Genomic DNA, 26,040 nt, shown 5'->3' with positions numbered 1-26,040 from the left:
TAGCGATTTCATAAACTCAACAATTTCCTCTAACACTTTAATTTTTTTTTTTTTTTTTTTGAGACAGAGTCTCGCTCTGTTGCCCAGGCTGGAGTGCAGTGGCGTCATCTTGGCTCACTGCAAGCTCCACCTCCCAGGTTCACGACATTCTCCCGCCTCAGCCTCCTTAGTAGCTGGGACTAGAGGCGCCCGCCACTACGCCTGGCTAATTTTGTTTTTGTATTTTTAGTACAGACAGGGTTTCACTGTGTTAGCCAGGATGGTCTTGATCTCCTGACCTTGTGATCCACCTGCCTCAGCCTCCCAAAGTGCTGGGATTACAGGTGTGAGCCACAGCGCCCAGCCTATTTTTTTATTTTTGAGACAGGGTCTTACTCTGTTGCCCAGGCTGGAGTGCGGTGGCAAGATCACGGCTCACTGCAACCTTAGCCTTCCAGACTCAAGCAGTTCTGTCACCTCAGCCTCTCGAGTAGCTGGGACTACAGGCACGCATCACCAAGCCCAGCTAATTGTTTTGTATTTTTTTGGTAGAGATGGGGTTTTGCCATGTTGGCCAGGCTGGTCTTGAATTCCTGGCCTCAAGAATCCACCAGCCTTGGCCTCCCAAAGTGCTGGGACTACTGACACGCCCCACCATGTCCAGCTAATTTCCTCTAAAATTCTTGTTCTCTCTGTTGACACATTTCATGGTGCTTTGTCTTTCTGGAGTTTGTTTTACTATTGTATTTTGCAATTTATCAGATTTGAGAGCCATAATACATATTCATTCACTCATTCAATTTTACACAAATACATTGTCAAGTACTAGTAGCTTACAATAGTTTTATCTAGCAAAACCAAAGGAATACTATTTAAAATTAAACAAGCACCAACGGAACTACAAACCAGTGGAAAAGCTTTTTGGAGAAAGTACTGAGGAAGAAAAAACACAGGCTCTGTAGTAAGCACAACAGCAGCGCCCCAGCCATCTGTGCTCTAATTCCCATAACCTGTAAACATACTATACCTGTTGTAGCAAAAAGAACTCTGCAGAAGTGACTAGGGGTACAGACCTAGAGATGGGGAGTTTATCCTGGATTATCTGAGTGGGCATGATTGATCTAATCACATTAATCCTTAAAAGCAGAGAACCTTTTACGGACTTGGTTAGAAATGAAATGGGAAAAGGAGGAGGAAGGGTTCAAAGCATGAGAGAGACTCCACCTGCTATCACAGGCTTTCAAGATGGGGAGGGGGCTGCAAGCCGGGGAATGTGGGTGGCCTGTAGAACCTGGCCATGACCTTCACCTGACAGCAAGAAAACCAGGATCTCGGTCCTGTCAACACAAGGAATTGAATTCTGTCAATAACCCAGATGGATAAGAACATGGATCCTCTCCTTCCCAGAACTTTGGGAGGCTGAGGCGGGTGGATCACGAGGTCAGGAGATCAAGATCATCCTGGCTAACATGGTGAAACCCCGTCTCTACTAAAAAAAAAAAAAATACAGAAAATTGGCCGGGCGTGGTGGCGGGCGCCTGTAGTCCCAGCTACTCGGGAGGCTGAGGTGGAAGAATGGCGTGAACCCGGGAGGCGGAGCTTGCAGTGAACCGAGATCACGCCACTGCACTCCAGCCTGGGCATCAGAGTGAGACTCCATCTCAAAAAAAAAAAAAAAGAACATGGATCCTCACTTAAAGTCTCCAGAGAGGAGCCAGCCCTGCTGATACCCCGATTTTAATCTGGTGAGACCCATGATGGACTTCCAACCTACAACTATAAGATTAAAAATGTGTTGTTTTTAAGCCACTAAGTCTGTAGTAATTTATTCCAGTAGCAATGGAAAACTAATAACGACTCAGACACTAAGCCCCTCAGACTGGCTATCTGACCATCTATCTGTCCATCTCTCCTTCCTTCAACTAATATTTAATGAGCACTGGATACAGTGAGGAAAAGGAGAGGCATGGTTCCCACCCTTCCAGATCACATAGCCCAGCAGGAAAGACAAACATTAAACAAGAATGAGCATTAATGCCTTACAATGGGGTGGCTTAGGGATATGGGAGAATCTAGCAGGAAGTTAGAGAAAGGCCTCCCTAAAAAAGAGACCCAAAAGATGAGTGTGATTGGATGGGACCAGAAGAGGGGAAGAGCAGGGAAGATGGCATGAACAGAGGGAGAGATGAATGAGGTATATCCAAGGAGAGAGAAGTTGTTCAATGTAACCAATGTGCAGAATGTGAACAGAATAGTGATGTAAGATGGGGTTAAACCAGAGCCCAATCCAGAAGTTTTTGGGGGCTATATTAAAGAATATGGATTTCTCCTAAGAGCAACTGATAGCCACTTATGAAATTATGTGATCAGATTTATAATTTAAAAAGGTAACTTAGGCTATAGTATGGAAAATGGATTGGAGGAAAAAGGGTGAAGCCTAGATTGAGGTCATTATAATAGCAGATCTGAGTGGGGCTGGCTAGTGGGGATGCATCGATAAATTTAGCATTCAAGATACATATTATGATTTAGAATCAATGTGTTTTTGGTGATTCCTTGGTGTGAAAGAATAGGACAGAGGATGGCTCCAAATGTCTAGTTTGTGTAACTGAGTGAGTAGCGAATGGTGTGCCATTTGCTGAATGTAGGAAATCCTCCAGGAGAGGTGGGATACTGTTTGTTTGCTGGGATTTCTGTTGTTATTGTTGTGGCTGTTGTTTTGGGTGGAGGAAGCAGTGCAAGGTTGATGAGCTGTTCTGGATATTAACTTTGAGGTGCCTTGGGGGTAGACTCGTTGGAAAAGCTCTATAGTTATTTGTATCTAGGGTCAGAAGCTCAGTAGAAGCTACAAGGCAAAGTAACAAACACAGGGCCACGACAGACATCTGAAGAAACATTTAGGGAATGGAGAGAGGACCAAGGGGCTAACAAAAATATGTGGAAAGAAGTGGTAGAGAAAAAACACAGATAATATGGTGTCACAGGGGCCAAAGGAAAAGAACACTTCAAGAAAAAAGATTCTCTACAAGATCAAATATGACTAAGAGAAATTATTTGGTGTGGATTAAAAGATACCAATTAGATTTTGATAAACACTTAAAAACGATCATTAGATTTTGCTACAAAGAGGTCACTATTACCCAGACAAGCACAGTTTTAGTGAAGTTACATCCCTTTGGATGGTCAATCATGCTTTGGGCTTTTGCAGGGATGGGGCTCACCTTCTTTCCCCCAACCCTCCATCTTTTCTGCTTTGTTTTTTTATTTTTATTTTTTGAGACAGAGTTTCACTCTTGTCACCCAGGCTAGAGTGCAGTGGTGCAATCTCGGCTCACCTCAACCTCCGCCTCCCGGCTTCAAGCCATTCTCCTGCCTCAGCCTTCCGAGTAGCTGGGATTACAGGATGCGCTACCATGCCCGGCTAATTTTTTTTTTTTCCTTTTTTTAGTAGGGATGGGGTTTCACCATGTTGGCCAGGCTGGTCTTGAACTACTGACCTCAGGTGATCCACCTGCCTTGGCCTCCCAAAGTGCTGGGACTACAGGCGTGAGCCACAGCGCCTGGCCTCTTTTCTTCTTTGGATCATATCTTTAGGTTTCTTTCTAGTCAAGAGTCTTCTTTCCAACCTAATGATTCAATCTGCATCTAGTCAATGTGAAACTGGATGACTAAGCAACCAACTCCTGGGGTGACCTTAAGAAACTAGTGGTCTTTTAAAATATTTTTATATGTCCATATATCCATACACTGCCCCTACCAGTTCCCTCCATGAGCATGCAAATTTTGTTCAGGGTTAACACACAAATAAAGACAAACCCAGGAAAGACTTCAGGTCTCCCAAGGGTGCACTGATATTCTACTCCACGGCTCTTGCTCCCTTTATTGTACAAAAGGGATTTCTCTCACTCACCCAGCTGCATCACAGCAGCCTTTCTTCTGTCTCCCGTTTCAATGAGCTTCCACTTAGAATGATGCTGTAATTTTGAACTGTACACTTATCTTAGATTTGCTAATTTGAAAACACACATGCACACAACTCATCTGTAAGTAAGATTTAACCACCCAGCAATCTGAGCAGCAGACACAAAATTTCATTTGGTATAATATCTAATACTTATGTGAAGCTAATTAAAGATAATTTGGTCTTAATGAGGCAAAGAGAATATAACAGTGTTAATTTCAAAGTAGGCTGATCCATGAAAGTCAAGTAAAATCATTTCTAACACTTCCACAGACCTAGACTATCTGATGATTCCCACATTCATATTAGTGGCTGGAATAATCCTTCACATTTGTCTCATGTTTTACAGTTACTGATCATCTTCCTATCATTTTCTCACTGGATCCCACAATAGCTCTGTGGATGGAGGGTGCAGACATTCTCCTTTACACCCCACAGATGAGGAAAACCAAAGTTACACACCCAGCAAGTGGCGGAAGAGAACTGGAACCCAGGCTAGGGACACCACATTCAGAGCTCCGGGCACTACATACCTCACCTCACGTTTTTACTACATATAAACTTGAATGATTTTTTTTTTTAAAGAATTTTTAGTAGAAAAAAAAAGCTGTTAAAGAAAAATACTGCCCATTTAAAGCATCGAGCCCCTTTAAAAACAGATAAATTTCTAATTGGCTTTACTTTATGATGTAAGCAGAAGGATACATTTATTACTCTCATCTATGAAATCTAAGCGGAGTCTAAATGTGACATCATATGAATGGTACTTCAGATAGGGACGACTGAAAAGCATCAGGCACATATGGGAAACACATTTAAGAATGATCCTCCCCACAGGCTGCCATCTATATTTCCTTTTTCTGGTTTTATGCTGCTATGGGTATTTTTTCACATAAACAACTTACATTTTGGGATCCCTTTGAACATTATGAACAGTCTCAATTCAATCCCAGAACCAATAGACTCTTCTGAGAGTGAGAAGGCAGCCATTTCCATAAGGTCAACTAGGAGTCCCAACTAATCTGTAATTCCCACTTGAAATGCTGAACTGTGACAACAGGGCTCCCGCCATTATTTGAGGACACTATTGAGGTATGCTGGCCTATTGTTTTCTTTTTTCCTTAGAATTACCAAGGTGTCAAAACAGAGCCTTAGAACCACAAGAACCCCCAAACTCCCTAAAATGAACTATATTTTATTTTGACCCTTCAATTTAAAGAGGAAAAAACAACAAAGTCTATTCTTCTGATTTATCAGATGAATAAATATGTACAAAGCATTTCCCTGCGTTAGGAACAATAGTTTTTTTGACTAAAGCAGCCAAATCCAGGCTGGCACAGCACACTCAAGGGAAGATTAAGTGAACTTCAACACTAGAGCCGGATCCCATTGCAGAGTCCAGAGAAGCACTCTGAGGCATCCTCTATCCCCAACAAAGAGACATGGTGACCCCAGGGCTTGAATTTCTGCCATGACCCATACCTTGGCCCCAAAGCCTCTGGCTCTCTCCACTTGAAGACTGGCTCACAAAACCACACCAGCCACATAAACCCTCTGGACAGTATCCTCAAGTCATTATTCTCCATTTGTTAAAAGAGAAAACAAGAGGATATTTTTGAACAGAGAAAACATAACACTGTACCTAAACACCCCTGGCTTTACCCTGAAAAAGTCTGAGCGAAAAGTAAGAAACACCAGGGGAAAGAAATTTTCAGTGACCTCAAACATAAAGGAGATCAACCTCCCCTCTGGCAGGTCTTCAATCCGGGAAAGACAAAGGGAGATTGATTACATCAGAAAATCTAAGATCTACCTGTTTAGAATTACACCTTTATACCCTGTGAAGGAGGCCTTGAAGTTATGATCTAGAAGATAATGATCTCGAACTTCTTATCAACTCAAGTAAGTGTATCACCAGAGGTAAGGAAATATATGAAGGGAACTTTTCTTCCCACATTTAAGTACGTCTTTAATCTGTCTAGGCACCCAGACAAATAGATCCTAAAGAAATAAAAACAGGGAAGGGTGTTTTTAAAGTACCACCTTAAAAGCCACAAAGGGTAAACCCTAGACAAGTGAACACCACTAAATTGATCAGGCAGTTACACAAAAGAATAATTCATTCAGAATGAGCCTCATGAGAAAACCCAAAAGATAACGACAGAGTCAGAACTGATGAGTGAGGCACTACCTCACCAGCATAAAACAGGGATATCGTGGGGCTGAAATGTATTAAACTGAACGTACAGATAATGTTTCCATGCCCTTTTGTCACTATCCATGATGCCATGGCCAGGTAAAAGAATTTTAATGAATCTGTAAAGCCCATCAAAAAGACTGTCAGAATGCATTTTTCAAGCAGGGTTTGAAATGTCTTATTTCCAAGGCTCTCCCTTCTAGTCAGCACCTGAAAGCTGCTGAACCACAAAGGGCCTATCACGTTAAACCTTCATATAAGGAATAAGAATCATTACACAACACTGTCATTCCTCAGCATGAAACATTTCTTCTATCCAACCATCAAGCAGCTGTCATAAGTGATGATAAGATTTTAAATTACGTGCAGCAATCAAGGATAACAATATCAAACATGCTAAACCATAACACTGCTGACATTTGTAGTACACTTACCATAGTTCTGCAGACCTTGTGCCAGGCTGTTTACTTGTGCCCTCACATTTCATTCCCATAAAACCCAAGAGGATGGTGCTGCCATTATCTCTAATTTTCTAATGAGGAAACAGGGGCTCAGAATGATCAAGTAACTAACTCAAGGTAGAGGAACTGGGCTATGGCTGGCTCTTGAGTTTGCTCCTAGCCAGTATATCTCAAGACTTCCCAAACAAGAATTAGCTATGGTGTTCTGTCGATTTTTGTTTTTGTTTTTTTTTTTAGAGATTACTATAACTAGAGAAATAGTCATGAATTTTAAAACAAGACTTTGGAGAAAAAAGTTTGGGTAGTCTGGGGAAAAAAATTTGAAGATTAACAGAAAAAGCTTAATTTTTACTTATTTTTTGCTATTAATTTTTAAAGATGGGGTTGTACTCAGCTTGAAAGCTTAGAATTCTCTACATGGAATTTACCTATAATGCAGACATCTCCACACTGAATTACCAATGCTGGTATAAAATAAAAGCTTAATCATAAATATGTATAGTATTATATAAGCATATATAATATCCATATGTCAGTACTAACATACTCACGCTTTTTTCTCTATTCCTTACTTTTTCTTTTAAAATTTAAAGCCTATGCTATTACCATATAACTGCCTTAAATAACAATACAGTTTTAATAGAGAGACAAATAGCATGAAGCTATGATAATGGGAAGTCATTGTACAACACATAGGAAAAACACAACTTACCACTACTGCCACAATCTGCACAAGAGAGGAGTTCTTCTGGTTTCTTTTCACGATTTGATTCTTTAGTCCCCAAACAGAAGCTACATATTGGAATGGGATCAGCACGGGGCTATGACAAAATTAAAATAAAAAATACTGTCACTTTTCCATTTCAAAATTAAAAACATTAAAATCAAAAGCTTCTTACATTTTTCACTTAAAGCTTCTTCTTTAACAAAGAAAAACTGCTAAATAATGTATTTAAATAAATACTTTCTGCTAGTAAAAAAACTCTTATATTATTTTTGAGACGGAGTCTCGTCTGTCGCCAGGTTGTAGTGCAGTGGCACAATCTCGGCTCATTGCAACCTCCACCTCCCGGGTTCAAGCGATTCCCCTGCCTCAGCCTCCCGAGTATCTGGGATTACAGATGCGCGCCACTATGCCTGGCTAATTTTTTGTATTTTAGTAGAGATGGGGTTTCACCAGGTTGGCCAGGATGGTCTCGATCTCCTGACCTCATAATCCACCTGCCTCAGCTTCCCAAAGTGCTGGGATAAATCTCTTAAATTATTTGACACTAAAGTACTACCTGAATACATTTCAGCATAATGTATGACTCAGAAGTCATTTTTATTAAACCAGTGAAATCTAATACCTTTATATATTATATAGCTTGCCTGAAATGAACATAATTAAGGATTCATTGGACATCTCAATTGTTTCTATTATCTATATGCTTAAAATAAATTATTCGCTCAGCATTATAGTCTATGAATATCATGTATAGACTGTTAAGACTTTATTAAATATTGCAGCACAGATTGCTATTATTCACCTACTAAATATTTGACATAAAATATCTATATGTTTTTAGGTGACAGAATAATAGAATGAGCAGGATTCTGTGGGACACTTGAAAAGGTCATTATTAACAAGGCTTTTGTGGCACGAAGGTCTTCAAAAGTAAACCACACCATACCAAACAAAAAAGATAAACCTTGAATCTCTGACATTCCCACTTTATTTATTTATTTATTTATTTATTTATTTATTTATTTATAGACAGAGTCTCACTCTGTCGCCAGCCTGGAGTGCAATGGTGTGATCTTGGCTCACTGCAACTTCTGCCTCCCAGGTTCAAGTGATTCTCTTGCCTCGGCCTCCTGAGTAGCTGGGACTACAGGCGCGTGCCACCAAACCCGGCTAATTTTTATATTTTTAGTAGAGATGGGGTTTCACCATGTTGGTCAGGATGGTCTCGATCTTCTGACCTCATGATCCGCCCGCCTCGGCCTCCCAAAGTGCTGGGATTACAGGCGTGAGCCACCGCGCCCGGCCTGACATTCCCACTTTATATAAGAAACAACAAAACATTTGTCTAGTCCCCTAGCACCCTTTAACTCTCGTATGAAAATTGCTTTTAACAATGTATAAATCTACATACATTTTAGTATTTCCATTGTTATTTACTACTATCAGCAATGCTAGTATTCCCATCCATAGGAATAGCTGACAGTGCCTACAGATCTGGTCACATTATTTTCAACAGCCAAAACTACGAAAACTGTAATTTTACCGCATATTCCAAGCCTTCACACATGTTGTCTGCTAGCCATCTGAATGTTACTATGATGTCTCTATATTTGAATCTCATGAATCAAAAATTCAGAGCAAGAACACCCAACGTAAATTAAAAACAAGATTTTGCTAGGTCTAACTCTCTAAATATACATCAGCATAGAATAAACTTCATTTGTTCAGCCACTCTAGCCCAAATGCCTAATGCATTTCCTGGTGCATAGTAGGCACTCAAAATATATCTGCTAACTGAATACATGAAGGAAATATATGCTAGTTAAGAACAAAAAAAATCAATGGTTATAATGATTCCAACAAATGCCTTAGTTCCTTGGGACAACACGTCATCAAAAACAAAAAACCATCTCATGACCAAACATTCACAAATTGTTTAATACGACTGCAAATCTCATCTTACAAGGGCATTCATTATCTTCCCTTTACTTTCAGCTTAATTTGTTCTTATAATATGCACAGGCTTTACGTTCTGAGGTAGCTATGCAAATGTATTTCTGTAGCCCCGGTTAAAAAGTAGATTATAAAACATTCTGTACTAGAAAAACGAAAAGAGACAAGCTATAACAAATTGGTCACTGACTCTAGCCACAGTTTTTTAAATGCCAGATAATCAGCACTGCATAATTATGGATCCATAGTTACTACTTGCAACTGCTCAACTGCAGTACCTTGGGAACACTTTTGTTCCTTTAAATAGCAATTAAAAGAACAATCTGGCTTTAAAGTGACAACATTCCCCTGATAGATTTGAGCTAAAACCCAGTCCTCTTACTAACGGGATTCCTGCTTTCATTTGATATAACAATGTTCAAGCTACTGCTGTCATCCTTGCACTGATAAATAATTTACAGAATGTCACATATCATTCATGCAATGAAACAAATCCAAATCTCCAAACCCATTTTTCTTTCCCAGATGAATTTTTAGCTGTGAGAGAGACATGGCCATCAGCCAGCATTCATGCTCATTTTTCGTTTTTAACTAAAGGTAACACAAAGGACAAAGGTTGCTAGTAGTTCATGGCCAGAAAGACTGATGTCCCGCGCTCTGTCCAATAATAGAAAGCATAGATGTTATCACTTCACGCTACATTCAAGCGAACCCCGCCATGCTGATGTATGCTCACAACCATTTATTTTAAGGATAACTATCTCACAATACTCTATAAAACCACTGCATTATACAGAAATGTCTGCCCTGCTGAATTATTGATAATTCAAAGCACTTTTTGCTAACCTCCGTGTAGCCAAGTCTAATTAACTTTTAAAAATTGTCACTTGTACGAAATGAAACTTTTACAGTAACGCATGTAAATGGGTCACAGGATTATTATGATTCACTGTTCTCAATCAGACTACATATAAACTGTGTTTAAAAAAATCCCTTATAATAAAGTAAAATGGATTCCAGTCAGAAAAAGGTCTGAGTAAATGGCAACTTGATTCTATACAAATCTATTACAGGTAAGTTATATTTAAGATGTCTGAAAATGATACCAAAAATCTCCAAATTCTTAATTCCTTTCTTTGAAATTTCACAAAGGCACCTAACCTGTTGATCACATTTTCCCATCAACATGCCTGAATATTTTAAACTAATCCCAAGAAGGAAGGCTCATGAATAAGTCTAAAGATGAATACATCCAGCAAACTGTGCTCTGGAAGGATCTCCTTGTCTCCCATGCAATGGCCCTGGGGCAGCTGCTAGGCTACAGGCTGCTCCTGCACTATCTCATTTAATCATCTTAACAATCTTGCCCGGTATGAGTATTATCTCTATTTTAGAAAAGAAATTGAGCATCTAAGAAGTTAAGTAACATTTTTAAGGTTGCATAGGTTCAGGTGTAGAGCTGTACTCAAACACAAGTCTGTCTTCATGAGAGCCCATTTCTAACTTTGCTACCTCCCCTCCATTCCTCAGAATAACAAATGTCTAAAATTATCTTTCCATCAGTGGCAATAACTCTTTACTAATGTGTTCATAACCTATTCCATACAATTTCTCCCATGACCAATGGCATATGGTTTTTAAAACTATTAAAAAGGTAACCACTAAACACCATGGATTATGTACTAATTACCATGGGGAAAAGGTACCTTTACAATGGAGAAATCTGGTGGACACTTTATAAACAAGTATGGGACAAAATGACATCATGTGCCTTCCAAGTGCCTATCCTAAAGGACTGAGCACCACCTATATAGTATTCTTGCCAGAAACATTTATCCTGAGTCCAATCATAAAGAAACAATCAGGCAAATCCAAATTGGGGGATATTCTCTGTAACAACTTTTCTGTACTCTTGAAAAAATGTCATATAATACCCAAAAAAGGGCAGGACCAACCTGGGCAACACGGGGAGACCCCAGCTCTACAAAATAAAAAAATTAGGCAGGCATGGTAGCGCATGCCTGTGGTCCCAGCTACTTGGGGAGTTGAGGTGGGAGGACGGCTTGAGCTGAGGAAGTTGAGGCTGCAATGAGTCGTGATTGCACCACTGCACTCCAGCCTGGGTGACAGAGCAAGACCCTGTTTCTCAAAAGAAGGGAGGCAGGGGGCAGGACCAATTAAGGTGACTAAACAGGCATGAAAACTAAATATAAATATAATCTGTGATCCGTGGTTGGATTCTGGACTTTTACAAAATATCCACAGCTATGAAGGATATTATTGGGATAATTAGAGTAATGTGTACTCAGAATTAGGCAATATATAAACTAGATATAATATAAATTTCTTGAGTGAACATAATTCTGATTATGTAGGAGAATATCTTCGTTTTTAGCAGATATATGTTGAAATATAGGAGTAAAGTGTTATGATGTCTTTATGTTGAAATTTAGGAGTAAAGTGTTATGATTGGAGAGTAACTTACTCTCCAATGATTCAGAAAAAAACAAACCTAAGTGTGTTCGTATGTTAATGTGCACAGAGCGAGAGAGAGTAAACATGACACAATGTTAACAGTTGGGGAGTCTATGTAAAAGGCATATAGGTGTTCATTACATTATTCTATGTAAAAGGCATATGAGTGTTCATTCTATAATTTTTCCTCATCTTTACAACTTTTCCAAACAAAAAGTTGGGGTGGGGAATAAAATTGTGTCCCTTTACTCTCAAAAAAGATCTAGACTGAATCATTATTTTCAGTAGGCCCTCTATATCTGTGGGATTAATATCCGTGGATTCAACCAACCATGAATGCAAAATATTTGAAAAGAAAAAGGATGGTTTTGTCTGTACTGAACATATATGTTTTTTTCTTCTCATTATCCCCTAGACAATAGAATGATTCACATAGCATTTATATTGTATTAGTTATTGTAAGTAATCTAGAAATGATTTAAAGTATATGGGAGAATGTACATAGGTTATACACAAATACTGCATCATTTTACATAAGGGACTTGAGCATCCATGGAATTTGGTATCAGTGGTGGTAGAGGGGTGAGGGAGGGGCCCTGTACCCAATCCCCCACAGATGCCAAAGGATGACAGTAGTTGGACTACAAACATTTATAAATCAAGGTCTCTCAAGCCCATTACCGACTCAGAAGAAATACAGAGGACAGAGGAATATGTTAATCTATAGAGCGGGGAGATGCTAGTACCAAAACTCTAGGGAAAAAATGGCCCAGTTTCTTCAACAAATTAAACAGGAGACCAAGTGAATAGGCGAGCAAAAAATAGATACAGAAGAATCGCTAGATTAACAGACATTTAAAGGGCGTATCAGCCAATCACAGTGTGTGAACCATATCTTGATCATGATTCAAACAAGTATAAGCAAAACAAAACAAAATATTATGACCTAGTAAAGGAACAAAGGCTACTTAGCTTTAAGAGACTGGGGTGGACACGCTGGGTGTCTTCATCCAGGTGAAAGGGTTAGATTTGTTCTTGTGGTTACAGAGTACAAAACTTACACCAATAGGAGTCATCATAGAGAGCCTTTCCAACAGAGCTGTCCAGCAATGGAATGGATTCTTTTTTTTTTCCGCTTCATTTGCTTAGTTTTTATTTTTTTAATTGTGGTTCAAATGGCATTAAGTAAGTTCACAATACTGTGCAACCATTACCACCATTTATCTCCAGAACTCTTTTCAACTTGCAAAACTGAAACTCTGTATCCATTAAACAATAATTTCCCATATTCTCTTCCCCCAGCCCAGGAAAACACCCATCTACTTTCTGTCTCTATGCATTTGATTATTCTAGCTACCGCATATAAGTGAAATCATACAGTATTTGTGGAATGGATTATTCTTGAGGCAATAAGAGGCCCCTATAATCAAGAGGCCATGGAGAGACTGGATGGGCCCCATCAGGATGCTGAGGACACAACAGTATACAATTTCACCTCACACAATTTGGGGATCTGGGACTCTTCAAAGGTTCCTTCCAGATCAAATATTTTAATGGTTCTAGAGTTAATCTCTAAGGCCTTTCCCAGTTCTAATTTTTACTGATTCTATAATACTTTAGAAATTTTAGGAGTCTTCAAGACCTTTGATCTCAAAATAAGATAGCCTTTTCTAAGGAAATATTCTTTAAATCTAGGACAATGCATTTTTAAGAAGCTTTATTTTACTTTGTGATTACTTCTGTTTCTGCCCAGAAGGAAACTATATATTTGTTAGCCTTAGTCTAAGTAACTGGACAAAAATGAATGAAAATTCCTGCACAAAATCAGAGCCAGGAGTATTTAGATTCATATCCTCCTCCTGACAATGACACAAAAAGGGGTTTTGTAAGCCATTTCCATGGTATCTGTTCACAATGATCAGGGACATATAACCCTCTCTCTCCATAATCCCCTATAGATCCATACTTCTTAAGTCATCTACATCTTTCATGAGACTGCTTAAAAAAACATACCATTTTAGTAATCCCAAGTGTTAAAAACAAAACAGTTCAGCATTTTTCATTCATATGTTCATATTTGCACCACAGAAAGACCCAGATTTAAACGCTGCTCTCTAAGCCTCAGGTTTCCTCATCTGTAAAAGTGCACAATAGTGTCTGTGTTGTCTAGCTCTCGGGTTGTTAAAGTTCAAATGTGAGTGAGTGTGGAAAGTATTTTGTAAACTACAAAGTTCTACTCGAATATTATTATGAGTATTGCAAAATTTTATTTGGCTATAAAAACAGAAAGAGCAAACAAACAACTTCAAGTCCTTAATAAACATCAGAACAAATGAATTATTCTGGAGTTTAGAATTACTCTATAAAAGACTTTCATTTTCTGAGCCCCCATGATGAATATTAATCTTAGAGGATTTTTTTAAAGAATGAATTAATCAGGGAGTACAGGAACAGAGTAGAAAATACCTCCACTGAGAGCCAAAAGGCCTGCAACTATTTAATAAAAGGAAAACTCAAACTAAATGAAAAGAAAAAGATGTTGGAGAAAGAAAAGCATAAACAAATACAAAATCTTAAATGAATAATACTACAAAAGCAAGCAAAGATGAATACTGGCTGGGCACGGTGGCTCACGCTTGTAATCCCCACACTTTGGGAGGCCGAGGTGGGCAGATCACCTGAGGTCAGGAGTTCGAGACCAGCCTGGCCAACATGGTGAAACCTCGGCTCTACTAAAAATACAAAAAAAAAAAAAAAAAAAAAAAAAAAAAAATTAGCCAGGCATGGTGCCTGTAATCCCAGCTACTCAGGAGGCTGAGGCAGAAGAATCGCTTGAACCCGGGAGGCAGAGGTTGCAGTGAGCCAAGACCGCGCCATTATACTCCAGCCTGGGCAACAAGAATGAAACTCCATCTTAAAAAAAAAAAAAGACTCTTCTGTGTCTCTTTAGTTTGCTCTCCCTTGTTACACTGTACTGAAATGTGAAGTTTAGGTAATGCTTTGCTGTTTACCACAATGCTTTTCCCAAGTCCCAAATACGAATGCCATGCTACAAGGCCACCTCTCTAAGGTCACCTAACTAGTGAGATGGAGGAACTTCCAGCCTGCTGATGCCAAGCCCTTCACTCTCTGGCTTTCCCCATGGTTTGTCCCTCCTTTCACTTGGAGCTTGATATACCTCAGCAGAAAGGCTGTCCCTGACCATCCCTCTCTGAAACTGTACTCCATTGGCACCACTCTAGAATCTCCATACCTTTTTTTTTTAGGAGACACCACTCACTTTGTCACCCAGGATGGAGAGCGGGGGCGTGATCAAAGCTCACTCCAGCCTCGATCTCCAGGGGCTCAAGTGATCCTCCCGCCTCAGCCTCCCAAGTAGCTGGGACTATACTGGCGCGCTACCACACCCAGCTAATTTTTTAACTTTTCATAGAGATGGGGGTCTCGCAACATTTCCCAGGCCATCTCGAACTCCTAAGCTCAAGCAATCCACCCACCTCGGCCTCCCAAAGTGCTGGGATTACAGATGTGAGCCACTGTGCTTGGCTCCATACCTTGGCTTTATTTTTCTTCATTGCACTCATCATTATCTGAAATATTGCATATCATTTGTCTGTTTCCCTTACTAAACCATAAGTTCCATCATGATGGCAGAGACTGTTCATTGCTGTAGCCCCAGCTTCAAAAGTATATCTATTGAATAAATGAATAAACAAATGAATAAACTGCTCTGAAGTTGGGAACTGGTTTCTCCAATTCACAGGTCCCAAAATATTGTCAACTGTCTTTTATTTTCATGTATATCCTCAATGACCACAAACATGACATGTAAAGAAACCATCAATGGCAAGGTGGGTTCCACCATTGTCTAATCTGAAGCCTTTTTTACTCTGACACACATAATAAATGACATTTATGTTTGCTATATACTTCCCTGGGCATAAACTGACAAGACGGGACCAAAATTTAAAAATCAGTTGGGAGGAAAATTATCTGCCCAGTATTCACTATTAGGGCTTGCTTAGTAATAGTCACTATAGGTTGTAATAGTCACTATATAAGACAGATTATGTAGTCAGTAATAGTCACTATATAAGACAGATTTGGAGCATGACCAGTTGCCAGCACCTAGTTGTGGTGGCACTCCCCCTCCCCAGTCCCGCTATTTCTTTCCATCTCTACAAAGAATACAAGGTTATTAAAAGGAAAAAAAAAAAGGGTCGCTGGGCGTGGTGGCTCACACCTATAATCCCAGCACTTTGGGAGGACAAGGCAGGCAGATCATTTGAGGCCAAGAGTTCCAGACCAGCCCGGCCAACATGGTGAAACCCTGTCTCTACTTAAAAAATACAAAAATGAGCTGGGCATGGTGGTGCGCACCTGTAGTCCCAGCTACTCTGGAGGCTGAGGCAGTAGAATCACTTGAACCCGGGAGAGGGAGGTTGCAGCAAGCCAAGATCATGCCACTGCACTCCAGCCTGGGCAACAGAGCAAGATTCTGTCTCAAAAGAAACAAAAATTAAAAATTAAAAAAAAAAAAAGAAAAAGAAGGAAGCCAAGTAAAATGAATACACTGCAATGCTAACAAAATTATAACAAGACTATGTATCGGTTTAGTCTTTTTAAATTTAATTTTCATTTCAATCTATATTTATTTTGAGACAAGCTTTTGAGACTGGCTAATTTTTTTTTATTTTTGGTAGAGATGAGGTTTCACCATGTTGCCCAGGCTGATCTCGAACACCTGGGCTCAAGTGATCCACCTGCCTCGGCTGGTGCTGGAATTACAGGAATGAGCTACCATGTCTGGCCTGTTATGGTCTATTTTTAAAAGAAAAATATTTTACAAATTTTGGTGCCTTATTACTGGTAATGAATTATTGTCCACAAACTTCACAACTGATGGCACTGCAACAAAGGCTGAAAACTGCTTCCTGTTGTTACTAAGGTTTTTTTGTTTGCTACTTCAGAACTCTATTTGACACTTACCTAATAAAGAACTAGACTTTATTTCTTGCCACTTAACCCACTTATGCAACTGATGTCTGTCGCAACAGATCAAGTTTGCTCCTAATTAGGATAGAGATCATGCACACTCAGGATTTTCCCTCACAGCAATCTGCTTCAGATATGGTCTTCGGAAACACACTAACTCTAAAAGTAGGGATTTCCTGTGATGATCTAAATCATCTTATTTTTTTTCCAGAGCGTTATTTTGTTCCCGTCTGCATCTGCAGTAACAGTAACTGTGGTCAGGACAGCCATTCCTCTGCAGGGAGGTTCATGCCCAGCACTCCCTCAGAGCAGCCCTGGGTCTACTTCACATCCTTCGGGGTAGAACAGAACTCTGTTTACGACAGGTCTATCGCCATTTTCTCTATACTCCTGTACCCTTTTGTTTTATTCCATGGCTATTCTTGCAATTTCATCATGAATTGGACATAACTAGACACCAAACAATTTTTTTCTAAATGATAATTGGAAATATACTTACTATAAGACTTTACACAGGCAACACTGTCATCATAATTCTACTCTCCCTATATAGATTTTTATTGTATCACCTCCCCTGCTCATTATACTTCTCTGTGGGTAATTGGTTCTGTGAGGGAGCACTATATCATCCCCCTGAGCTCTGTGGATTAAGTATCTGTATTACTCAGGGCAAAAGGATTTATTATTGTTAATGTATGGAGATCTTGAATGTGACTGCTGTATTTTTACCTCCTTGTCACAGGATGAGGGTTCTCCATATTTTAAGTGACAGTGAGGAAGCAAGAAAATCTAATAAAATTAAAATATTCAAAAGCATCCCTACATATATCCCTAAAATACATCACTTCTTTTTTCATTTAAAGAAATCATTTAGAAACAAAAAAAGATATCAATGACCACACAGTGGGAAAGTCCCATGATCAAAGGTTGACTCAGAAGTATAAAATAATAAAGCTTAGCCATAACGGAGTAAGAAGAGAGAAGGAAAGTCTTTCTAAGAACATCAACCACAACAGTTTTTAATTGTGTGGACTTAATTGAAATGCTCACACTGTCTCCTGTAGTCTAGAACTTGTTCTAATCAGGCAGGTGTGCCATTTATAAAAGTGCTGATTAAGGAAAGTGATTCTATTGGAAGGAAACAAATCTAATCCTACACACTGCATTTAACAATAGCATCTCATTTGTGTGGTGTGTGTTTTCTTGTTTTTGATTTTTTTTTTTTCCTGGTAGATGAAGCCTACAAATTTCTTGGTGGGGGCCGGGGGGGCGCGGCGGGGGAAAGGACATTCATGAAACAATTGCTTGCCCCAGGGCCTTCAGTTTCTTATCTGGACAGGGACTTCTCTCCTCCAGTTCTTCCATTAGAAACTGCAGGTATTGCATTTATCTTCTTAAGAGGGACCAAAGTCTGATTCAACACAGCTGGAAATTCAACACATGGTTACAGGAAGTCTGTTTAGGATTTACAAACTATTCTCTTTGGCAAGCATATCATGATATTAGCAATATAAACCCTACTCTGGATTTAGAAAAATGGAATTTTAAAATCAACTTACATTCAAGTGTCACAAACCTTTAGTCATTCCTTTTTAAAAAGAAAATTAACAAAGTGCCTCTCTAGTGATTCCCAACTTTAGTGCTGTAGGAACCTTGACTGAAGCAGGTCCAGACTTCAAGACTATAATTTATTTAGGGATACAAAAATCGACAAGGATGTAAATAGAAATTCTGTCTTAAAGACGGCAAGAAAAACAGTAGGAAAACCTGGGCACTAGATTCTGAAAACAATGCAAGTACTGCCATTGGTAGAAATTCGGTATTGTAATTCATCTCTATGACTTGGGAATGTTTCCAAGTGAGGCTAGAAGCAAAATAGTAATGCATAGATTAAAGGATAGGCATAATAACAATTTACAAGAAACACAAGCAAGAGCTGATACTTAGTAGAGCTGCGTATCAGCTAGAGGCAGCTAGGAGCTTCTGCAGTTGCCCCAAGGCATTCATTTTAATTTAGATATGGTGCTACAAAACCCTGCCTAGGCACACTGTGAACTGAATGTAGACATTCTTACTATTAATCCTGCCAAGAGAAACCTGCTCTAACTGCTCAGGAGACACAGGCAACTCAACTGAATGTAATTAGATCCAAACAGGAAAGCAGAATGAGGAGATGGGACATAGGTAAGTGGTTATTAACAAGCTAGAAAAGTCAGACACTAGTCACTTTCTCAATAATATTATCACCACCACCTCTGACAATGCCCTGCACTCACAGAGATTTACATGGCAGTTGAGATGTTATGTGCTATTCAATAAGTTACTAATATTTACTCAGCACCCAAAGTATGCCACACAGAATATAATTGGTACTCCAAGTGCTTGTCCTCATAGAACCAATAAAAGTAGTGTAATTCCATTACTACACTTAATTCTCAATTGCCCTCTGGGCACACAAACCATCTGGTGTGCAGAATTTCCATGCTCCTGACTTCTTTTGTTTTCCCTGCTTTCAGACTACCTCTGACCCTTTCAATTGCAGTATTCATAAGCAGTAGGAAAAGAGGATTATGTGGATAATTACTACCTGAAGGTCAAGAGCTCTGACCTTGTTTTTTGGAGTTAATTCTGTGTAGCAGAAGACTCATCCTTAGACCCCCTTTGTGGTAGAGTTTCTAAATCTCCTTATGCTTTAGGCCAGGCACCACCCTGGGCACTTACATGAGCATTATCTTGGACAGACTCTGCTCCCTGGCACCACAGCTTCACTGTAAGGTGTGTTGGAACTGCACAAAACCGAAGCCCCTCCCTGCATACTAATACAAGCTGCAGCAAAGCCAGGAGAAGAAATGCCAGGCATGACAGGCCTTCCCCTGAGGGTGAAGATTTTAAACTTAATTTCCTAGATCTTTACTAGGGTAAACAGTAAAAAGCCTACTAAGGGTAAACAGTAGAAAGCCTACTAAGGGTAAACTATAGGAAGAAGGAAGAAAAAGCCCATTATTTTGGTGACATTGGTAAAATTTTGCATACCTTAAATAGCTTAGTACATGGTGAGCTCTTGGAAGATCCTTGTTTGGTTTATCTTAATTACTATACATAATAAAGAATTATACACACAGTAGATGTTTGATTAATATCTGTTGAATATATGAATGTAACATTTCTCATACTTGGTACTTTCTTATCAGTTTCTAAATTACATTCTTACTTTAGCATATAAATGGTAAATAAATAATAATAGAACAGCACATGGTTATGGGGGGAAATACACATTTTAAATGTTTGCACATTTAGAACCTTCACATCTTCCCATTTACAGTTGTTGTTTTTAGTTTGTTTGTTTTTGTTTTTTCAGCCGGGAGCGGTGGCTCATCCCTATAATTCCAGTACTTTTTTGGGAGGCCAAGGCGGGCAGATCACTTGAGTTCGAGACCAGCCTGGCCAACATGGCAAAACCCCATCTCTACTAAAAATACAAAAATTAGCTGGGCGTGGTAGCACACAGCTGTAATCCCAGCTACTAGGGAGGCTGAGGCAGAACTGCTTGAACTCAGGGGGTGGAGGTTGTAGTGAGCCAAGATCGTGCCACTGAACTCCAGCCTGGGCGACACAGCAAGACTCGTCTCAAAAAAAACCAAATATAACAAACAAACAGTTTTTTTTTCAATTGTGGCAAAATATAAATAACATAAAATTTACCATTTTAACCATCTTTATGCATACAGTTAAGTGGCACTGACTACATTCCCGTTGTTGTACAACTAAGTTGAGGCATATTTTACATACAATGAAATGTACAGTTTGATGAGCTTTAAATAAATGCATACACTGGTAACCCACACCCCTATCAAAATACAGACCACTCCATAACCCAGAAAGTTCTCTCCTGCTAGTTCCCTGCTCATACCTTTCCACTTCCCTTCCTAAGCAATCACAAATCTGATGTCTACCACCACGATTTGATTAAGTCTGTTCTAGAACTTCATTTAAGTGGACTCAGACACTATGATTTTTTTTATGTAGGGCTTCTTCCACTCTCCACAATATTTTTGAGATTCACATACATTGCTGTATCTGTCAGTATTTCATTAATTTTTATCACTGAGTAGTATTTTACTGTAAATATACAAAATTTTATTTGTTCTCTCTATAATTGATTAGCATTTGTTTTAAGTTCAGGGCTAAAATTTTAAAAATCGCTATGAACATTACTTTTTAGAATATGTGCTTTCATTTCTCTTGATTAAATACCTAGGAGTGGAACACCTGGGTCATTAGATGGGTATATGTTTAACTTCATTAGAAACCCCTAACTAGACTAAGAAAAAGAAAATGCAAATCACCAATATCAGGAAGTAAAGTAGAGATATAACTACAGACCATTAAGACAGTAAAATAATGGGAAATATTATTAACAACTTTATGCCAATAAATTAGACAACAGAGATAAGAAATGGACTTCACTGATAGACAAAATTATCAAAACTAACCCAATAAGAAATAGAAAATCTGAATAACCCTAAATCTACTACAGAAAATGATTCATTATTTAAAACCTCCCTAGAAGAACTACCAGGCCCAGATGACTTTAGCGGTGAATTATTTCAAAGATTTAAGAACACAATGCCAATTTTACACGATCTATTTCAGAAAATAGAGGAGGAGGAAATATTTCTCAATTGGTTTTATGAAGCCAGCATAATTCTGATACCAAAATCAGATGAAGACATTATAAGAAAAGAAAATTAAAAGTGCAGTCAATATCCTTCATGAAAATAATCTCCATTATGAAAAGTTTTACTTTAAAAAACAACTCAACTTTACTTAAGTATAATTACATTGAGGTGTAATTTATTTGCAAAAACACGCAACCTTTTCAAGTTTGGGCAGGCCGGCGGGCACAGTGGCTCATGCCTGTAATCCCAGCACTTTGGGAGGCTGAGGCGGGGGCGGATCACTTGAGCTCAGGAGTTGGAGACCAGCCTGATAAACATGGTGAGACCCCGTCTCTATTAAAAATACAAAAATTAGCTGGGTGTGGTGGCTGTAATCCCAGCTACTCAGGAGGCTGAGGCAGAAGAATCTCTTGAACCCAGGAGGCGGAGGTTGCAGTGAGCCAAGATGCACCACTGCACTCCAGCCTGGATGACAGAGTGAGACTCCGTCTCAAAAAAAAGAAAAAAAAGTTTGGGCAAATGATACATCCATGTAATAATCCTAACAATTAAGACATAAATCCCTCTCATCACCCCAAAATGTTCCTTCCTGCATTCTCTTCCCTTTTCAGACCCAGGCAATCACTCATCTGCTTTCTGTCACGACAGATTAGTTTTGCCTGTTATAAAATTTCATATATGAAATCATACAATCAGTACTCTTTTATGACTTAACTTTACACTTGACATATTTTTGAGATTCATCCATGTTGTTGCATGTGTGAGTAGATTATTCCGTTTAATGTTACTCAGTGCCTCATTTTATCAATATACCTAAATTTGTTTATCCATTTACCTGTTGACAGACATCTGAGTTCTTTACAGTTTGGGGCTCTATGAATAAACTTCATATGAACATTCATGCAAGTCTTTTTTGTGTACATGTTTTCATTTATCTTGGGTAAATACCTAGGAGTGGAACTGCTAGGCATACGGTTAAGTGTAGGTTTATTTTATAAGAAACGGGCAAAGTGTTTTCCAAGGTGCTTGTGCCATTTTACACTTCCAGTTGCACTTGGTATGGTATTGTCAGTCTTTTTAATTTTGGCCATTCGAGTGTATGGAAGTGTCTCATTGTGATTTTAATATGCATATCCTTTTGAGACGGAGTCTCCCTCTGTCGCCCAGGCTGGAGTGCAGTGGCGCGATCTCGGCTCACTGCAAGCTCCGCCCCCTGGGCTCACGCCATTCTCCTGCCTCAGCTTCCCGAGTAGCTGGGAACACAGGCGCCTGCCACTACGCCCGGCTAATTTTTTGTATATTTAGTAGAGACGGGGTTTCACCGTTTTAGCCAGGATGGTCTCCATCTCTTGACCTCGTGATCCACCCGCCTTGACCTCCCAAAGTGCTGGATTACAGGCGTGAGCCACCGCGCCCGGCCTAATTTGCATATCCTTGATGACTAATGACGTTGTTCATGTGCTTAATGGCCATTCATATATCTTCTTTTGTACAGTTTCTGTTAGAATCTTTTGCCCATTACAATGGTCACTGCAATATATTGTCAGATCCTCTTTCAGTGAAAAACCTATTGTCTCAGCTAAGAATGCTATGGGAAATCAGTATTCAGCTATCACTCCCTCCAGGGATTGCCTCAAGCTGCAGAGAATCACACTGGCCAAGATATATCCTTCCTAGCATGGGCCATATCCAGTGACACAGGCCCACATTACTGAGTGATGCAGAAATAAAAGGCACCATCAGGGCCCAACTCAGGGAAATTCCGAAGGTCCAGTCCAGCTTCAGAGCAATCTGTGAAGTCATCCAAGGTTGTTCCTGGGCCGCATCACTGCTCAACATCTCCCTCCATCCAGTGCTGCTTTGTTGCCCTCCTTCTCAAAAGCCTTAATACCAAGGGCATCCCTTACTAAATATCCCATACCTGAGCTTTATTCGTAGATGCTTCCTGAGGAACACAACCTGTAACACCCATTGTTTAATTGGGTTGTTTGTCTTATTCAGTTGTAAGAGTTCCTTACATATACTGGATACAGGTCCTTTGTATGTATGTATATAACACATAAGATATAAGTGTTGTGAATATTTTCTCCCAGTTTGTGGCTTGCCTTTCCATTTTCCTACCAATTTCTTTTGGAAAAACTTCAGTTTCTAATTTTGATAAAGTGCCATTTATCGATTTTTCTACTTTTTGTGTTCAATCTAAGAAATTTTTATCTATCCCAAAGTTGCAATGGTTTTATCCTACATTTTCTTCTAGTTTTATAGTTTTAGTTTTTTATATGTCTATACACCATTTTTAGTATATTTTTGTGTATGAGGTGAGATAAGGGTCAAGGTTCATTTTTTTTCCCATATGTATAACCAGTTATTCCAGGATCATTTGTTGAGATTTTCTTCTTCCCACTGAACTAGTCCTTCAACTTTGTTGTTCTTTTTCAAAAAATTTTTAAACTATTTCAAATCCTTTGTCACAAATTTGTTCATCAACGTCCCAATTTTTAGGAAAAAGCTTTTTGGGATCTTTACTGGGCTTGTTTTGACTCTATAAATCAGTTTGGGAAGTACTAACATTGTAACATTATTCAGTCTTCTATGAACATGGGACACTTCTCCATTTATTTAGGGCTGCCTTAATTTCTTTCAATAATGCTTTATAGTTTTTGGGGTACAGGCTTTGCCTATATTTTGTCTAACTTTATCCGTATATATTTTCATAGTATTTGATGCTATTGTAATGTTATTTCAGGTTCTGAATCTTCATTGCTACCATATAGAAATGCAACTTTAAAAATAATCATTTTGTATCCTAGGACCCTGCTAAATCCTCTCTAGTTTTAGCAGCTGTCTTAAAGATTCCTTAGGATTTTTGATATAGATGACCATATGGTCTAAAACTAGAGACACTATTAGTTCTTCCTCTCAATCTGCATGCTGTAAGACATAGTATTAGTATTATCATTAATACTTAATACTGTAAGAGACATTATTATTCTTCCTCCCAAACTTTCATTTCTTTTTCATACCTTGTTGCACTGGCTAGAAACTCCAGTACAATGCTGAATAGAAATGATGAAAGGGGGATATTCTTGTCTTATTTCTGACCTTAGGAAGAAAGTATTTAGTCTTTCACTGTTAATAATGACATTAGCTATGGCTTTTTTTTTTTTTTTTTTTTGCGATGGAGTTTCGTTCTTGTTGCCTAGGCTGGAGTGCAATGGCACGATCTCGGCTCACTGCAACCTCCACCTCCCGGGTTCAAGCGATTCTCCTGAATCGGCCTCCCGAGTAGCTGGGATTACAGGCTTGTGCCACCATGCCCAGCTAATTTTGTACTTTTAGTAGCGATAGGGTTTCTCCATTTTGGTCAGGCTGGTCTCGAACTCCTGACCTCAGGTGATCCGCTTGCCTCCGCCTCCCAAAGTGCTGGGATTACAAGTATGAGCCACCATGCCCAGCCAGCTATGGCTTTTTATAAATGTCTTTTATCAGGTTGACAAAAGTTTCTTCTATTCCTAGTTTGCTAAGAGTTTATATCATTAATGGATTTTTAGCTTTGTTGATTGTTTTTCCTTATCTTAATAAGATGATCATATATTTGCTTCATGTCACAATATTAAATCAACTGTATTTCTGGATAAACCCTTTTCTAGGTAAAACTCAAAATGTATTATCCTTTTTATATATTTCTGGATTAATTTGCTAATTAAAAAAAATCTGTGTTTATGTTCATGAGGAATGTTCCATAGTTTCCTTTTCTTGCAAAGTCTTTGTTTCGTTTTTATTTTATTTCTTGAGACAGAATCTCACTCTGTCGCCGAGGCCAGAGTGCACTGGCACGGTCTCAGCTCACTGCAACCTCCGCCTCCCAGGTTCAAGTGATTCTCTTGCCTCAGCCTCCTGAGTAGCTGGGATTACAGGCACCTGACACCATGCCTGGCTAATTTTTGTATTTTTAGTAGAGATGGGGTTTCGCCATGTTGGCCAGGCTGGTCTTGAACTCCTGACCTCAAGTGATCTGCCCGCCTCGGCCTCCCAAAGTGCTGGGATTACAGCCGTGGCACCCGGCCAGTTTTTGGCTAGTTTTAGTATGAAAGCAAAGCCAATCTCATAAAGTGAAATGGGATGTGTTCCCTCCTCTTCTATTTTCTGAAAGAATTTAACATTTGTATTGTTAAAGATTTGATAGATGTCATCACTATTATGTTGTCAGTTGTCTGAGTCTGGAGTTTTCTTTGTAGCTAAGTTTTAAATTATGAACCGAATTTCTTTGCTCGCTATAGAACTATTCAGATTGTGCATGTGTGCATGCATGTGTGTGTGTTTGTGTGTTGGTGGTAATTTGGGCATTCCACAAATTCTGATTTCATCTCAGTTACCCAATTTTTTAGCATAAACTTGCTCATAATATTCCTTTATTATCCTTATTATGTCTTCAATGCTATCTCCTCTCCCATTCCTGTTACTGATAATTTGTCTTTTTCTTTTTCATTAGTCTAGCTACAGATTTCTAAATTTTATTGATGTTTCAAAGGACCAACTCTTGATTTCTCCTATTTACTTGTAATGTTATTGGCAGAAAATGTTGGTTCTAACATAGACATCTTATTTGGTAT

General features: G+C 39.1%; 1 protein-coding gene across 18 annotated transcripts in view; it reads right to left on the bottom strand.

Annotated features, from left to right (window-relative positions):
* The window catches only part of KAT6B (lysine acetyltransferase 6B), a 205,608-nt gene that overhangs the window by 63,555 nt on the left and 116,013 nt on the right, over window positions 1–26,040 (bottom strand). For all 18 annotated transcript variants that reach the window (XM_016918652.4, XM_063781903.1, XM_054659705.2 and 15 more), the window contains one exon: window positions 7,311–7,419. In XM_016918652.4, coding sequence (XP_016774141.2) covers window positions 7,311–7,419 — 109 coding nt within the window. Of the gene's footprint in view, window positions 1–7,310; window positions 7,420–26,040 lie in introns of those variants that run through there.

Source organism: Pan troglodytes, chromosome 8 (genome assembly GCF_028858775.2).
Source record: "Pan troglodytes isolate AG18354 chromosome 8, NHGRI_mPanTro3-v2.0_pri, whole genome shotgun sequence".
Classification (NCBI taxonomy): domain Eukaryota; kingdom Metazoa; phylum Chordata; class Mammalia; order Primates; family Hominidae; genus Pan; species Pan troglodytes.
The sequence above is the reverse complement of the archived record's forward strand: the minus strand, read 5'-3'. Positions and strand labels throughout refer to the sequence as shown.